Source organism: Catharus ustulatus, chromosome 10, assembly GCF_009819885.2.
Source record: "Catharus ustulatus isolate bCatUst1 chromosome 10, bCatUst1.pri.v2, whole genome shotgun sequence".
In the NCBI taxonomy this organism is placed as follows: Eukaryota; Metazoa; Chordata; class Aves; order Passeriformes; family Turdidae; genus Catharus; species Catharus ustulatus.
The window spans coordinates 26,052,074-26,069,210 of record NC_046230.1 but is presented as its reverse complement, the minus strand read 5'-3'; the positions used below and the strand labels follow the sequence as shown (position 1 = coordinate 26,069,210).

The window sequence follows — 17,137 nt, the reverse complement described above, 5'->3', positions numbered from 1 at the left end:
GGCTGGGCTGGGCTGGGAGCCCCTGGGGTCACTCTGGGCAGTGCTGGGGCCCCGAGTGCCCCGTGCTGAGCATGGGGGTCAGAGCCAGAGACACAGCACAGGGCCCTTCCTTCAGCTGGGAGAGGGCAGAGCAGCCTGTGCCCGCTGCCCTGGGCTGGTGCTGGGTGCCAGGAGCTGCCCTGGGCTGGTTCTGTGTGCCAGGAGCTGCCCTGGGCTGGTGCTGGGTGCCAGGAGCTGCCCTGGGCTGGTTCTGTGTGCCAGGAGCTGCCCTGGGATGGTGCTGGGTGCCAGGAGCTGTCCTGGGCTGGTTCTGGGTGCCAGGAGCTGCCCTGGGCTGGTTCTGGGTGCCAGGAGCTGTCCTGGGCTGGTTCTGGGTGCCAGGAGCTGTCCTGGGCTGGTTCTGGGTGCCAGGAGCTGCCCTGGGCTGGTTCTGGGTGCCAGGAGCTGCCCTGGGCTGGTTCTGGGTGCCAGGAGATGCCCCGGGATGGTTCTGGGTGCCAGGAGCTGTCCTGCCCAGCCAGCCACGCTGCAGGGAGCCTGCAAGGAAGGGCTGGGGTCTCGCTGTCCCCAGCCCTGGCTCCTGGCGCCTGTCTGCTTAGTCCCAGCCAGAAATAGGAACCTGCCTCTGCTCAGAAAGCTGCAGCATCTGGCACAAAACGCCCTCTGTGTTCTCAGGTTCCTCCTTGAACTTCCCCTCATTCCCAGCCCAGCTCTCCTCTCACATGTCCCAGAGCAGCATCCTGCCCTGCAGCAGCTGCCCTGCTGCTGGATTCCCTCTGCCCTCCCCAGGATCCTGGCCCTGCCCTGCCCAGGTGCCCAGGACAGACAGGACGGCAGTGCCCAGTGCCTGTGCCAGCTCTCAGTGCCCTGTGCCAGCCCGGGTCAGTGCCCTGTGCCAGCCCGGGTCAGTGCCTGTGCCAGTCTGGGTCAGTGCCCTGTGCCAGTCTGGGTCAGTGCCCTGTGCCAGCCCGGGTCAGTGCCCTGTGCCAGCCCGGGTCAGTGCCCCGTGCCAGCCCGGGTCAGTGCCCCGTGCCAGCCCGGGTCAGTGTCCTGTGCCAGCCTGGGTCAGTGCCCTGTGCCAGCCCGGGTCAGTGCCCTGTGCCAGTCTGGGTCAGTGCCCTGTGCCAGTCTGGGTTAGTGCCTGTGCCAGTCTGGGTCAGTGCCTGTGCCAGTCTGGGTCAGTGCCCTGTGCCAGCTCTCAGTGCCCTGTGCCAGTCCGGGTCAGTGCCCTGTGCCAGCCTGGGTCAGTGCCTGTGCCAGTCCGGGTCAGTGCCCTGTGCCAGCCCGGGTCAGTGCCCTGTGCCAGCCCGGGTCAGTGCCCCGTGCCAGCCCGGGTCAGTGCCCCGTGCCAGCCCGGGTCAGTGTCCTGTGCCAGCCTGGGTCAGTGCCCTGTGCCAGCCCGGGTCAGTGCCCTGTGCCAGTCTGGGTCAGTGCCCTGTGCCAGTCTGGGTTAGTGCCTGTGCCAGTCTGGGTCAGTGCCTGTGCCAGCCCGGGTCAGTGCCCTGTGCCAGCTCTCAGTGCCCCGTGCCAGTCTGGGTCAGTGCCCTGTGCCAGCCCGGGTCAGTGCCCTGTGCAGCTCTCAGTGCCCTGTGCCAGCCTGGGTCAGTACCCCGTGCCAGACAAATTCCTCAAAGCCACTTTTGGAATATTCTGTTGAAACGTAACCATTAATTTATTTCTCATTTCAAGTGGGTTATTATGAACTGTAATGGTCCCCTGTGTGACACAGGTGACATGAGATGATGCCCAAGCTATCAAGTTCTTTCTTTTTCTGTCTTTTGGACTGCTCCTTGCTAAAAGTTCACAGATTATATTACCTACTTTGGACTGGATTTTCTGTGCAGAGTTTGCAAGATCTGGTGACTGTTGTGAATTGTTGTAGTAAGGCTGTTTTTAAGGTTATTTGCAGAACCTAAAGCTGCATGAATTCCCTTTCCCTCTCACAGGCACCGTAGCTCCCAGGTGATGCTGCAGGAGCTGCTTTGCTGCAGCAATGAGCAGCACAGGCTCTGTCCGTGCCAGAGGCAGGAGTTCAGTGCTGCCTGTGGCTCTGGCCAGGTGTGCTGGGCTCAGAGGGGCCAGCACCCTCTGCCCCTCTGAATATCTGGTGTTGGAGTGCAAGGAGCAGCTCCACAGCTCCTGAACACTGCAGTGGATTTTGCATGAGAAGCTGAGACTGCTGCCACCAGAGCTGGGATCAGCTGGGCAGCAGGAGAAGCTGGGCTGGAATTGCTGGCTGCTTTTTTGGGGGGATTAAAAAAACTAGCGAGCTCAACAGAGTGTTTTTCAGAGCTGGGATAATGAATGTTTTCTCAGAAAGGCAGCCTCTAATTAGTGAGGAGGAAAGGAGCTCTGGAATGTTTGCTTTGCTCCTCTCTTGGGGATGCTGCTGTTGGTTTGGTAGCACACACTGCTGGCAGTGGGAGCTGCAGGGAGGATTTCCTGGGGTACCGAGGGCACAGCAGGCAGGGTGCAGCCCTGTGCAGGTGAGCAGGTGTGTCCTGTGCCCCTGTGCAGGTGAGCAGGAGTGTCCTGTGCCCCTGTGCAGGTGTGTCCTGTGCCCCTGTGCAGGTGTGTCCTGTGCCCCTGCCACGTCCCTGGTGGCACTGGGGGGGTTGTGGCTCCCACACTCTGCAGCCACCAGCCAAGGCCAGGCTGGGGTGGCCAGGTTTGAGTCACAGCTTTTTACTGACCAGATCAGCTTGTGGGTTTGATCATTTGTACTGTGCAGTGAAAAACGTTAAGTGAAAATTTCAAAATGACGCTTTAGAAAGAATCCAGATGTCTGGGGCTCAAACACAGAAATGCAGCTCTGTAATTCCTAGCACTGCACCTTCAACTGCTGGACCTGTGTCTGTTGTGCCTCCATCACATCCCTCAGGGGCCACTGTGAGAAAATATATTGGGAAATCAAAATAATTATTGGTACGTGCATGTAGCCAGTACCACTTAAGTCTTTCAGCAATTCCAGTCTAATTTCCAGGCACTTTTCTTTGTGCTGGAGCAATTCCTATTGACTTTTTTGTAATCCTAATTCACATCACAGAAGCAGCAATAAATGCTCGTGTGCCTGTGTCAGCTGGCTCCTCTGCTCCAGCGCATCCTGCTGCTGCACACTGCTCTGTTTGCTGCTTGCAGCAGCACCACTGCTGGAAAGATGAAGGAAAAGGACTTTTAGTGAGATTTTAGGGAGAAGTCCAGCCTGGTGTAACGCCCAGAGAGTTCCCTGCCCCTCTGGGGGTGGACAGGTTGCTGATTGAAGCCCAGTTTGTGCTGCCCAGCATCAGCTGTCCCTTTGTCACTGACATTTTCTTGAGGCAGAGCCAGGAGCAGTGGCAGCGCCTCCTGTGGGGTTTGTTGTTGGTCAGAAGTAGAGACACAACTTCACATAATCGACAGTGCGATGTTTTCATTTATTCAAGATGTTATGGTAATTTTTTATATTGGAAGGGATTTAGACTGCTGAGATGTAGGAATGACTCTTGCCTGCTTCCCCCAGGGTTTTCCTGGCCGCCCTGGGGCTGGTGTGTGCTGCAGCCGGGGCTCTGCAGAGGCTCTGGAGCTCACGGAGCGTCAGGGGCATTTCCACTGAGCTCCACCTGTGATGAGCACTGCAGAGCTCGAGTTCAGAGCTGTGATGAGCACTGCACACTCGAGTTCAGAGCTGAGATGAGCACTGCACACTGGAGTTCAGAGCTGTGATGAGCGCTGCACACTGGAGTTCAGAGCTGTGATGAGCACTGCACACCTGAGTTCAGAGCTGAGATAAGCACTGCACACTGGAGTTCAGAGCTGAGATGAGCACTGCACACCTGAGATCAGAGCTGAGATAAGCACTGTACACTGGAGTTCAGAGCTGTGATAAACACTGCACACTCAAGATCAGAGCTGTGATGAGCCCTGCACACCTGAGTTCAGAGCTGAGATAAGCACTGCACAGCTCCATTTCAGAGCTGAGATAAGGACTGCACACCTGAGTTCAGAGCTGAGATGAGCACTGTGCACTGGAGTTCAGAGCTGTGATAAACACTGCACACTCAAGATCAGAGCTGTGATGAGCCCTGCACACCTGAGATCAGAGCTGAGATAAGCACTGCACACTGGAGTTCAGAGCTGAGATGAGCACTGCACACCTGAGATCAGAGCTGAGATAAGCACTGCACACTGGAGTTCAGAGCTGAGATGAGCACTGCACACCTGAGATCAGAGCTGAGATAAGCACTGCACACCTGAGATCAGAGCTGAGATAAGCACTGCACACCTGAGATCAGAGCTGAGATAAGCACTGCACACTCGGGTTCAGAGCTGAGATGAGCACTGCACACCTGAGATCAGAGCTGAGATAAGCACTGCACACTGGAGTTCAGAGCTAAGCACTGCACACTGGAGTTCAGAGCTGAGATAAGCACTGCACACTCGGGTTCAGAGCTGTGATGAGCCCTGCACACTGGAGTTCAGAGCTGAGATGAGCACTGCACAGCTTGAGTGAGTTCAGAGCTGCACAGGGGCTTTGCCTGGCTTCTTCTGGTGCTCCTTGGTTCAAAGAGGAGGCTCTTTTTGAGCTTTGCTTTGTGAAGGCGAGCAAGGGACTGGTCATAAAAGGAGAAGGAGCATTCCCTGTCCCTGGTTCCTGGCCTGTCCCATCACTCTGTGCCCAGGGGAGTGGGAAGGAGCTGTGGCCTCTGCAGAGCTGCTTTGGCATGGAGCAGCCTGGATGGTGCCTGGTGCTCGTGTCCTGGTTACCCTGGACCTCCCAGGACCTGTGGGGCAGCACTGCCAGCCCAGATGTGCTCTGCAGCCCTGGCACGGTGTGTGCCAGCCCAGGACAGGCTCTGCAGCCCTGGCACGGTGTGTGCCAGCCCAGATGTGCTCTGCAGCCCTGGCACGGTGTGTGCCAGCCCAGGACAGGCTCTGCAGCCCTGGCACGGTGTGTGCCAGCCCAGCACAGGCTCTGCAGCCCTGGCACGGTGTGTGCCAGCCCAGCACAGGCTCTGCAGCCCTGGCACGGTGTGTGCCAGCCCAGCACAGGCTCTGCAGCCCTGGCACGGTGTGTGCCAGCCCAGATGGGCTCTGCAGCCCTGGCACGGTGTGTGCCAGCCCAGCACAGGCTCTGCAGCCCTGGCACGGTGTGTGCCAGCCCAGGACAGGCTCTGCAGCCCTGGCACGGTGTGTGCCAGCCCAGCACAGGCTCTGCAGCCCTGGCACGGTGTGTGCCAGCCCTGATGGGCTCTGCAGCCCTGGCACGGTGTGTGCCAGCCCTGATGGGCTCTGCAGCCCTGCCATGGTGTGTGCCAGCCCAGGAGGGGCTCTGCAGCCCTGGCACGGTGTGTGCCAGCCCAGGACGGGCTCTGCAGCCCTGGCACGGTGTGTGCCAGCCCAGCACAGGCTCTGCAGCCCTGGCACGGTGTGTGCCAGCCCTGATGGGCTCTGCAGCCCTGGCACGGTGTGTGCCAGCCCTGATGGGCTCTGCAGCCCTGACATGGTGTGTGCCAGCCCAGGAGGGGCTCTGCAGCCCTGGCACGGTGTGTGCCAGCCCAGGACGGGCTCTGCAGCCCTGGCACGGTGTGTGCCAGCCCAGATGGGCTCTGCAGCCCTGGCACGGTGTGTGCCAGCCCAGGACAGGCTCTGCAGCCCTGGCACGGTGTGTGCCAGCCCAGCACAGGCTCTGCAGCCCTGGCACGGTGTGTGCCAGCCCTGATGGGCTCTGCAGCCCTGGCACGGTGTGTGCCAGCCCAGATGGGCTCTGCAGCCCTGGCACGGTGTGTGCCAGCCCAGATGGGCTCTGCAGCCCTGGCACGGTGTGTGCCAGCCCAGGACGGGCTCTGCAGCCCTGGCACGGTGTGTGCTAGCCCAGGACAGGCTCTGCAGCCCTGGCACGGTGTGTGCCAGCCCAGCACAGGCTCTGCAGCCCTGGCACGGTGTGTGCCAGCCCAGCACAGGCTCTGCAGCCCTGGCACGGTGTGTGCCAGCCCAGCACAGGCTCTGGCTGCAGGTGCTGGGTGAGCTGGCCCCTGCTCCCCACCCCTGCTCCCTCCCTGCCCCGCAGGGCTCCTCAGCCTGCCAGGACACAGGGTGTCCTGGTGAGACACGGGGCTGAGCTGGAGCCCTGCGAGCTGGGGAGGAAGGAGCTGCTGCTGCTGCTGCTGAAAATGTGCTGTTTTTCTGTGCCACCCCTGCAGACCCTCGGTTTGTGTGCGGGATCCCCTCGCAGCCCTCGCCCCCGTGCTGTTGCTCTGTCAGGGCTGTCCATCCCTCCTCCCATGCCCTGGGGAGGCAGGAGAGGCTCTCAGGAGCCCCAGGGCTGCTGCCCACCCCCAGGACCAGCGCAGGGGAAGCTTCTCCTGACCAGGAACGGGCTGGTGGCTCCATGCTCAGGGCCAGTGCCGCGAGTGAATCAGAACTCCAGCCAGAGGCTGTCTGAGTTTCCTGGTTTCCCTTTCTAAAGAGGGCTCCAGAATTCTTTAAAAAGATGGAAAGAAGTGTGAAATGCTGCCAGTTTGCAGATGGAGCACACAGGAGAGTGGCTGCAGGCCCTACAGTGCACAAACAACGAATTTTTAAACAAACCCTCGAATCCTCCTGATGCTCCCAGTGCTCCCTAACCAAGAACAACTTTTTCAATTTGAAATCTCTCTCAAAGACAGAGGTTTTTGCAAGCACCTCAGATATTTCCCAAGCTGTGAGACTCATCAGATCTAGGCTGCTCATTCAGAGCTATGTGGTTTTTCCAGTGAACCTGACAAGTTTTAACATGACTTGAACGAAGTACGAGGGAAGAGAACCTTTATTCTCTTCATGTAGCAAAGAGAGCTCAAGTTTGCCTTTCTGTACTGAAAGAGGTGAAAGGGAATATAGCACAAACCCTTTAAAGGCAAATTCAGACCTTGGAGTTACTGAATTGTACTTTCTGTGAGTTAAGCTCTGTCAGGAAGCGAGTTACTGAAACCATGGACCCACCTGCACTTTGAGCTGGACCTTAGAAGGAACGTTTAGTAGGAATGATTAGTAGGAATGATTAGTAGAAACTGATTTTTTTCTGCCACCATGAGCACGATGTACGAGTGAGTAAAAGGTTGGTAAAGACAAGCTCTTTTGGGAACTTTTCACGCTTTGAATCGACCCAACGTTCCGTTTATGGTTCCAAGCCATATCTAACTCCTGTTTTGTCACCCAAGGGAAAGAGAATGCTAGCAGATTCCCTGGACAGCTCGTGGGATGGTCAGAGCTCACTTACCTGTCAGCATCGCCGCCTCCCGCCTGTCTCGGAGCCGCATCCCGAGCGAGCCTCGGGCTCCTGCAGAACAATCCTGGAGCTACAGCAGGCAGCAGAGCAGTTCCTGGGGCCGGGCAGCCCACCCAGCCATGGCTGGCAGCAAGGATTTGGGGCTTCCAATGGCTTTTTTTTGGTGATACCCGATCAGAGAGTCAAAATTCCCCTGGCCAGGAGCAACTGGAGCAACTGGCTTTCTCATTGCTGGGAATGACTCACATGGCAGGCAGGGGAGCTCCCGCTCACTTCCTGGCTCCGGAGAGCAGACAGTGATTCACCTGGAGGTGGATCAGCCTGGGAGCAGCTCTGCTCCCTGCACAGCCTGCAGGGTGCTGGGTGCTGCCTGCAGAGCCTGCAGGGTGAGTGTGCATCCAATGCGCGCCTGGAAAACCTGGTGCTGGGCAGATGGAAATATCTGCCAATCAAGAGTATCTCGTCAATTATTAATTTGATTGTGTTTAGATTGTCTTTAGTGTCGTGCTGTGGACAGATCCTTCCTTCTAAATGCCGTGTAGGATGAAAGTAGAGCTCCAGATGTGTCACTCAGAGTCGGCTGAAATGACCTGAGCGTGTTCCTGCCATGGTGCTCCTCAGGACTGGCTGAGCCCACTGCCTCTCCCAGCCTGCCCTCGGTGCTCCTGCCTGTACAGATGTTTACAGTCTATTCGGTTTTCTAAATAGAAACCTATTTGCATATGTTTACAGACGATTTAGTGCCTTTGGAGCACTGAAATAATCATGGGATGAAATTGGGACATATTATATTGGGACTGTTCTACTGGGACAAAGTTCTGCTTCCTCTCAGTGGAGGATGAAGTGGGTAATTTTCCATATCTTCTGCCTTTAAAGGAAAACAAATTCCCATCTCTCTCATTAAAAATTCAGGAGAAAAGAAAAAATAATTGCAGTGCTCTGAGAGCAGTGGCTACCAAGGCCATTTTCTGTCTGTTCTGCCTGGACTTTTCCATAGACATTTGAAATTAGTTTTCTCAGCTGTGTGAGGGACTGAGCCCCAGGTGCCCCAGCTGAGACTGGACACCCCTGTGCCCAGGAGCCCTGCAGGGCCAGGCCAGGGCAGGAGCCCCTGCAGGGCTGAGCAGCTCCTGCTGGCCTCTGGCCAGGAACCCTGGGCCAAATCCCACATTTCTGCTCATGGGCAGACTGCAACGTTTCCTCTTGCCCCGGGACCTCTGCCTCGAATGAGGCACAGTCCCTGATCACAGGAGGCTGCTGGCACAGCTTTGAAGCCCAGCTTTTGCAAGGCAAAGCAAACCCATGCAGATGAAGCTGCAGGAGCACAGATCCACTCTGTTGTGTTTTTGGCTTTATTACCACAGGCTGCCAAACTCATCCCAGGATACCCTGGCAGCAGGGGATGGTCCCTGCTGCAGGGACATGGCACACCCTGAGGATGGGGAGAGGGGCTCGGTGCAGCCTTTGCCTTGCACGTGACAGTGCAGGACGGTGTGTGCCAGCCTGCACCTTGTGTCACCTGTCCCCGTGCTCCAGCGCTGCCAAACTCCTGCTGAGACAGGGAACAAAGCTCAGAGGGTGTGGAGGGGTTTGTTCACTCCTGGATCAGTCCCCTGCACGCTCTGTGCCCTGCACGAGGCGCTGAGCTCCAGAGCCAGGGCTGTGAGGAGACCAGCTCCTGCATCCCAGCTCAGGGCACAGCTGGGCTCAGGGCAGAGCTGGGCTCAGGGACAGAGCTGGGATCAGGGCAGAGCTGGGCTCGGGGCAGAGCTGGGCTCAGGGACAGAGCTGGGCTCAGGGCAGAGCTGGGCTCAGGGCAGAGCTGGGCTCAGGGCACAGCTGGATTCAGGGGCAGAGCTGGGCTCAGGGACAGAGCTGGGCTCAGGACAGAGCTGGATTCAGGGCAGAGCTGGGCTCAGGGCAGAGCTGGGCTCAGGGCAGAGCTGGATTCAGGGCAGAGCTGGGCTCAGGGCAGAGCTGGGCTCAGGGCACAGCTGGGCTCAGGACAGAGCTGGATTCAGGGCAGAGCTGGGCTCAGGGACAGAGCTGGGCTCAGGGACAGAGCTGGGCTCAGGGCAGAGCTGGGCTCAGGCACAGCTGGATCCCAGGGGCACAGCTGGATCCCAGGGGCACATCTGGATTCAGGGGCACAGCTGAACTTGGACACAGCTGGATTCCATGGACACAGCTGGATTCAGGGGCACAACTGAACTTGGACACAGCTGGATCCCAGGGGCACAGCTGGACTCAGGCACAGCTGGACTCAGGGAGTGCAGCCTCTCCTGCAGTCCAGGCCTGGCACAGCAGCCCGTGCTGCCTACCTTTGTGCTGCTGCTTTTCCCCACTGCTGTTGCTGTGGTGCCCCAGGCTGGGCTCTGAGAACCAGAGCAGCAGGACGTGCAGTGGGGAAGGAGAGAAGAAATTCAAAGTGAAAACTGAAACGTTCAAAGAATGTAATTTAATTGCTTACAGAGACCCAAGTGTTTAGGGGTTGGCACTCTGCTCCTAGAGTTTACACACCAAAATTAAAAAAAAAATCTGCACAGAATGGGGTTTTAGTTTGTTTCGTTTTTGAATATGGTGCAAAGGCATGTTAACTTTTCTCTACAAACTCTGTCTCTTGGTGCCTGAGCCGTGGTGGGTCAGAGCCCAGGGCACCTGAGCAGGCTCCAGTGCAGACGTGCTGCTGGCTGCTCCCTGCTGGAGCAGGTCAGGACGAGCTGACACACGAAACGCTGCAACGTGGGCAGCTCGTCGTAAAAACTGCACAGAAATGAGAAGGTCTGATGTAAAGAAGAGCTGAAGGTAACCTGTAACTTCACCATTGTTCACATTATTTACAGGCTGGATGTCCCTTCTTGTGTCCTGATGATTAGAGAGCAGCTCTCAGGTTTCATAAGAGCCCGACAACGTTATTACAACAATTACTGGGTTGCTTCACTCTGAAACGCCTTCACTGCCATATTTAGCAATGGGAACTGCAAGGTTGTGTTAAAGCAGATTCATCACCTGGGTAATGCACAGGACTGGCTGCTCATGTTTTTTAAGCAGAAAAGTGTCAGCAAGATCAGAGCTTGCAGCACGGGGAGGATTCTGCAGTGCTCCAGCTGCAGATGGGAAGGTGGAGCTGCTCCTGTCAGGGAAGAGTCCTGGCAGAGCTGGCATTTCCCCATGGGGAGGATTCTGCAGTGCTCCAGCTGCAGATGGGAAGGTGGAGCTGCTCCTGTCAGGGAAGAGTCCTGGCAGAGCTGACATTTCCCCTTTCCTGGTTGCTCCAATCGCTGTGTGATGCCTGTCACTAACAGGGGAGGAAGGACTAAAGTACCTAATTAAGAAGTGGCTTTAAAAACTCATTTATTTTTCTCCCTGTGCTCAGGTTCCTCCCTGTGTGCTGCTATCCCTGTCCCTGGGTACCTGCATTCCCTGGAACCTGCAGGGTTGGCTGATCCTGTCTGTGGGCTCAGGCCTGTCCTGGTGCCCTCAGTCCTGCCCTGGAGTGCCCTGCTGGCTCTGTGCATGTGCCATCATGTGGGTCAGACCCTGGCTGCTTGGCTGGTCTGCCCAGCTCCTGCTCAGGATGCAAATCTGTGCTTTGCATTTCTAATTAATTGAAGCACTGCTGTGGGCTATGGGAGTTTTCTGGGAGCCTGGATGGGGGGATGTGTGGGTCAGGATGTCTCTGAAGAGCAGTTTGTCTCTGGGCACTCAGGAATTGCCAGGTGTCCCTCTGGGGAGAGGCAGGCCAGAGACTGGAGGGTGTATGTCTGAGGTGAAGGTATAAAATACTTCCTTTTTCTGAAACACAAGTAAAATGAACAATTTGTATAAGCCTCCATGAACAGAATGAGTGATTTCCTACCAAACTCACCTGCTGAGTGCCCTGTGGTTCCCTTTCCAGGGCCCCAGAGGGGCTCAGGACAGGTGTCAGCACTGTCTGTGTGAGCTGGGAAAGATCATTTCTGACAAGGGTTCAAAGCCTCGTGCCAGTTTTCAGTGTCTGGGTGGTGAGGACAAGCCATGCAGGGGAGCATTTGTGTGTGGGAAGGAGAGCCCAGCTGCTGTCCATGGGATGGGCACAGGGCAGGTGGGATGAGCTCCTGGTGCTGTCCTGCCAAGGGTGGGATGGGCACAGGAAGGTGGGATGAGCTCCTGGAGCTGTCCTGCCCATCGGATGGGCACAGGGCAGGTGGGATGAGCTCCTGGAGCTGTCCTGCCCAGGGTGGGATGGGCACAGGAAGGTGGGATGAGCTCCTGGTGCTGTCCTGCCCAGGGTGGGATGGACACAGGGCAGGTGGGATGAGCTCCTGGCGCTGTCCTGCCCAGGGTGGGATGGGCACAGGAAGGTGGGATGAGCTCCTGGTGCTGTCCTGCCCATGGGATGGGCACAGGGCAGGTGGGATGAGCTCCTGGAGCTGTCCTGCCCATGGGATGGGCACAGGGCAGGTGGGATGAGCTCCTGGCGCTGTCCTGCCCAGGGTGGGATGGGCACAGGGCAGGTGGGATGAGCTCCTGGAGCTGTCCTGCCCAGGGTGGGATGGGCACAGGGCAGGTGGGATGAGCTCCTGGAGCTGTCCTGCCCATGGGATGGGCACAGGGCAGGTGGGATGAGCTCCTGGAGCTGTCCTGCCCATGGGATGGGCACAGGGCAGGTGGGATGAGCTCCTGGAGCTGTCCTGCCCATGGGATGGGCACAGGGCAGGTGGGATGAGCTCCTGGAGCTGTCCTGCCCATGGGATGGGCACAGGGCAGGTGGGATGAGCTCCTGGAGCTGTCCTGCCCATGGGATGGGCACAGGGCAGGTGGGATGAGCTCCTGGAGCTGTCCTGCCCATGGGATGGGCACAGGGCAGGTGGGATGAGCTCCTGGTGCTGTCCTGCCCAGGGTGGGATGGGCACAGGAAGGTGGGATGAGCTCCTGGAGCTGTCCTGCCCAGGGTGGGATGGGCACAGGGCAGGTGGGATGAGCTCCTGGTGCTGTCCTGCCCAGGGTGGGATGGGCACAGGAAGGTGGGATGAGCTCCTGGAGCTGTCCTGCCCAGGGTGGGATGGGCACAGGGCAGGTGGGATGAGCTCCTGGAGCTGTCCTGCCCATGGGATGGGCACAGGGCAGGTGGGATGAGCTCCTGGTGCTGTCCTGCCCAGGGTGGGATGGGCACAGGGCAGGTGGGATGAGCTCCTGGTGCTGTCCTGCCCAGGGTGGGATGGGCACAGGGCAGGTGGGATGAGCTCCTGGTGCTGTCCTGCCCAGGGTGGGATGGGCACAGGGCAGGTGGGATGAGCTCCTGTGCTGTCCTGCCCAGGGTCAGCCACAGCCTGGCTCTGCTCAGGCAGCACCAGCCCCTCCAGGTGGGCTGGGGGACAAACCAGGTCTGGAAAAACGTGACTGCAGTGTGGAGTATGCTGGTAAACTCTGAATTCACAAATCCCTTGGGTGCACTGAAGGAATGCAGGAAGGAAGGAAGGAAGGAAGGAATCTCCGTGGCAGGTGCTGTGCTCCCTGCCCCAGCTCTGGGCTGCTGCCAGGGCAGATCTGCTCTGCAAACACGGCTCTGTTTGATCACAACAGCCACATACTGCTGGGGTGTTTCTTTGAGCCCATAAAACAGAGACCTAAACTTCCAGGCATTCCAACTGTTGTGATTTTTACTCCATCTGGAGGCAGTGATCTAAAACTTTGTAGAAAAAAATGTGCAAAATCCCAAGTGCTGGAATTCAGGGACTTTTTCCCCCAAGTGGATCAAGCAGGTCTTGTGTCCTTGCTGTCACCTTCCCTCCTTTGCCACACAGTTTGGTGGCTTTGGCTCCCTTTTACCTGCCTAAGAAGCAACAGCTGAAAAACAGATGATTAAGACTCCTCAGAAACCTTTGGCACACCGTTTATTTAAGGACCAGCTCATCCCATTTTGTGGCCACACCCGCCCTGGCACCCAGGCTGTCAGCACTGTGTGTGTGCTCAGCGTTGGACGAGCCTGGATACAAGCAGAAATCAGAAAATCAAACAAATGTCTGCCCTTCAGCATCTCCTTGTGTTCTCCTGCCTCAGTGGGTGCAGCAGGGCTTGGTGCCCGTGTGGCTGAGCTGTGTGATCAGAGGGAGCAGGGCACTGGGGTGGGGTTTGCTCCTGATTCCTGCCTCACCTGCCAGCTTTGGGAGGTTTCAGGGGTTTCAGTGCTTGGGGAAGGTCACAGCTGGTCACAGACCCTCTTCTGGCAGTGTTTAGCTCAGGCCCCCTGTTAATTGTCCCACTGTGCCAGCAGGTTGAGAGGAGCACTTCCTGCGTGTTCCTCTAGGCTGTCACTAAAGCTCTATTTCAGCAGCCAAGAATTTATTGTATTTACTTTTCCTGAAGGAGCAGAGCTAATCCTGTTAACAGTGTTTGTGTGTGGGGAGAGCCTTTAGTGCAACAGCGTTTAATCTGAGAGGTAGTGGCTGAGGCAACACTGATTTATTATCAGGGAAATTCAGAACCAATTGAGAGCTGATTGGAGATCAGTTTCCAGTTAGGGAGGGTGTCAGAGCTGTGGCAGGGGTGAAACATTCCTGGTGAAGAGGATGTAGTGGGTAGAAGCTGCCAAGTAAGACATGCATCTCCCTGTGTGGCAGAAGCTGGGAACCCCAGGGGCAGCTGTAATTAATGCACAGCAATACAAAACAGCTTTGAAAAATTCAAGCTGCAGGGAGCAACCTGCTGGGTTGGATTAGGCTGCTGTAAACAGTGAATTCCTAAAAATAGCAGTCAAGTGGTGATCGAAGTGTCTGGCTTGTGTGAGAGGGTGTGAAGCTGGAGAAGGGATGGTTGGGGATGAGGGACAGTGCTGCCTTGACATAGTGACACAAATTCCAAAATTTTGGATTGGAGTGGTTCCTGTGGGACAGCCAGGGCAGGGCTCTGTGGGTGGGGAGGCTCAGCAGTGTCCCCTGCTCCCCTCTGCTGCTCCTGGGGCTGGGAAGGGTGAAGGGGAACCTCTCTGGGTGTGGGTCCCTGCTGGGTGTGGGGTGGGCTGAGCCCCAGGGCTCTGGGGTCCCTTTGTGGGGTGCAGCCCTACCAGGAGCAGGTCCTGGGGGAATGGGGTGTTCCAGCACTGTCCTGCCCCAGGAGCAGAGGGGGAGGCTGGGGAGCAGTGAGGGTGGCAGGGAGGGAGTTACAGGTGTGAGAGAGGCGAGCAGGGATGGGAGGGGATGGTGTCCTTCCCTCTGTCCTTCCCTCTGTCCCTGCTCCTCCCTGCTCTGACACTCAGGGCAGGAATTACTGACAAACTGTGAACGGCTCTGGGGTTTACTCCCAAATAAAGCAGAACTGCCCTTCAGAGCAGGCAGGGTCAGTGAGCTGCTCGGGTGTTAGCTAGTGAGCTGTTTTAGTTTAAAGCAGATAAAATCAACCTGGGCATTGTCTTAGCTTGAGCAAGAGCCTTTCTCCCATTATGCAGTGAGTGTACATAGAAAATCCTTTTTGCTGCATTTATTGACTGTTAAAATCACTTGGTAACACCTTTTTGTGTTGTTCAGCAGGAGTAAACCAAACCATTTTCCAGTTCTCTATGAACGTGCAGAGCGTGCAGCTGCAGAGTCAGGACTCGGTGGGAGACACCCGCGTGTCCAGCTCGGTGTTGGGGCTGCCCTGGGCTGCTCTCTGCAGAGCCTGCACCCTCCTGCACAGCACCTTCTCCACGAAGGGCCTGCACAGCAGCAGGTAGATCAGGGGGTCCATGCAGACGTTGGTGGCTGCCAGCCACAGCGTGCTCTCCTTGGCCACGAAGAGCTGGTTCTGCAGGCGGCAGCTCATGTGGCCACTGGTCTGGCTCAGAGTGTAGGGCACCCTGCTGAAGTGGAAGGGGGCAAAGCACAAGAAGAACACGGTGAAAATGATGAACACTTTCCCCTTGATCCGTTTTTCGCTTCTGTTGTCTTTCTTCTGTGTTTTCATGTAAGACTCGTACACCTTTTTGGCAATGATGACGTAGAACAGCAGCATGAGGATGAGGACGGTCCAGAAGACGAGCTGGCAGATGTAGTTGACAGCCTCGTGCCATTTGAGGCCCAGGTAGCTCTTGAGGGAGGCACACTTCCTCACCGACTGCGGGGTCGCCGCCTTGCTGGACAGGACCATGTTGGGCACGGAGAGAGCCAGGAAGAACAGCCACACCAGACTGGCCAGGATCTTTGCTGAGGTCAGATTCTGCACCCAGAACTTCCCAAAAGGTCTCACGATCTTGAGGAATCTGTCGAAAGCGATGAGCCCCAGCAGCACGATGCTGATGTACATGGTGTCGTAGAACAGCACGGCTGAGAAGCGACACACAAACGCCTTGAGCTGCCACGGGGCCAGCCCAGAGTCCGTCAGGATCTTCAGGGGCAGCATCAGCGTCATTATAAAGTCAGAAACCAAGATATTTTTCAAGTAGACAATGAAAGTCGATGTGCTAGGGATGTGGAAGAAAGCCCAGCAAGCCAGGCTGTTGAGCACGAGTCCCAGGAGGAAGATGAGGGTGTAGAGCACGGGGAAGAGCAGCTGGGTGAGGGTGGTGTCACGGGGGCACGGTGCTGGGGAGGGGGCTCCGCTGCTGTTACCAGCTGTGCTGGTGTTTGCAGAGTCTCCCATCGCTGGGAACAGCCTTGGGAAGGAGGGAGAGAACACACAGCACAACCTGATGTAGTATGGCACGGTCCTCACAGTGACAGGGATAAACACAGAGCCTGAGCACGTGAAACAGAACAGCCAATTTCCCTTCTGGTTCATGGAAAATCCAAATCTCTGCTGAAATTTCAATTGTTTATAAGCTAACGTGCACTGGACAGTTAAAAAGGTTCTCACTTATTTTGGAGGCCCAGGTAATGTCATAGCAGGGTATAAGAGCAGACTGGTTGGCCTTTCCATGGAAATGTATTTTAGCATTGAATAGAAGTGTTAGAGCCCTAAAGCCAGCCCCTTCTGGGTAAGTGACTTCTGGTAATTCTTTCCAAGCACCCAGTGTGTTCCTTTCTCAGCACAGCTTCAGACAGCATTTCCAAGGTCAGATGCACACAGGTGGCTCCCAGCCCTGAGCTCCAGCTGCTCCAGCTGCTCCAACTGCTCCAGCTGCTCCAGCATCCCATCCCATCCCTGTATCCCATCCCTGTATCCCATCCCTGTATCCCATCCCTGTATCCCATCCCATCCCATCCCATCCCATCCCATCCCTGTATCCCATCCCATCCCTGTATCCCATCCCATCCCATCCCATCCCATCCCATCCCTGTATCCCATCCCTGTATCCCATCCCTGTATCCCATCCCTGTATCCCATCCCTGTATCCCATCCCCGTATCCCATCCCATCCCATCCCATCCCATCCCACCCCCAACACTCCCACAGGGCAGGTACCTGCACAAACCTGCAGCAGAGGCCTCTGTGCTGTCCCTGTCTCATCCGCTGCTCCTCTGCCAGTGGAGCCTTCAGCAGAGTGCTAAGAGTGGGGAAATGTGTAGAAAGATGAGACTTTTTCTGTTGGTGTGTGGTTTCCTTCCTCATTTTCACGTCGCCTGACTTAGTCATGTTTGCAATCGCATTTGTCTCTTCCCTTTGTTCTGCATGAGAAAGCACCCCATTTCTCCTAAACTGGAAAGAAAACGTGACCCTGTCTCTCAAGAGACATTTCTGGGTTTGTGTGAGTGTGGGACAGACCTGCTGCCCCTGGGCTGGCAGGATGAATGAACACAGAGTGTTGTTTCCTGACAGCATTCCAGGAGAGCGCTCCAGGGCAGGTCCCAGTTGTTGTCTGTGTGTGAATTCCACGTTCTGGATGGAATTCTGGATGGCACCAGGCATTGCCAATGCCCCACGAGTGTGCTCAGACCCCACAGTGGGTGCTCAGGGGCTGCCCCCTCTCCTGCACTGGTGTTACTCACACAGGAGTCTG

The 17,137-nt window shown here is 56.8% G+C and overlaps 1 protein-coding gene across 2 annotated transcripts; it reads right to left on the bottom strand.

Annotated features, from left to right (window-relative positions):
* Positions 1 to 14,686: 14,686 nt before the first annotated feature.
* P2RY13 (purinergic receptor P2Y13) lies at positions 14,687 to 16,687 on the bottom strand. Of its 2 annotated transcripts, none has more exons than XM_033068769.1 (2): positions 16,603 to 16,687; positions 14,687 to 15,854 (listed from the first exon to the last, which is right to left on the bottom strand). In XM_033068769.1, exon 2 carries the CDS (start codon positions 15,839 to 15,841, stop codon positions 14,810 to 14,812), a length of 1,032 nt encoding a protein of 343 aa, XP_032924660.1. In that variant the 5' UTR covers positions 15,842 to 15,854; positions 16,603 to 16,687; the 3' UTR covers positions 14,687 to 14,809. The 2 variants fall into 2 exon arrangements, with proteins under 2 accessions (XP_032924660.1, XP_032924661.1); XM_033068770.1 differs by having other exon boundaries at positions 16,613 to 16,646.
* Between the last annotated feature and the right edge of the window lie 450 nt (positions 16,688 to 17,137).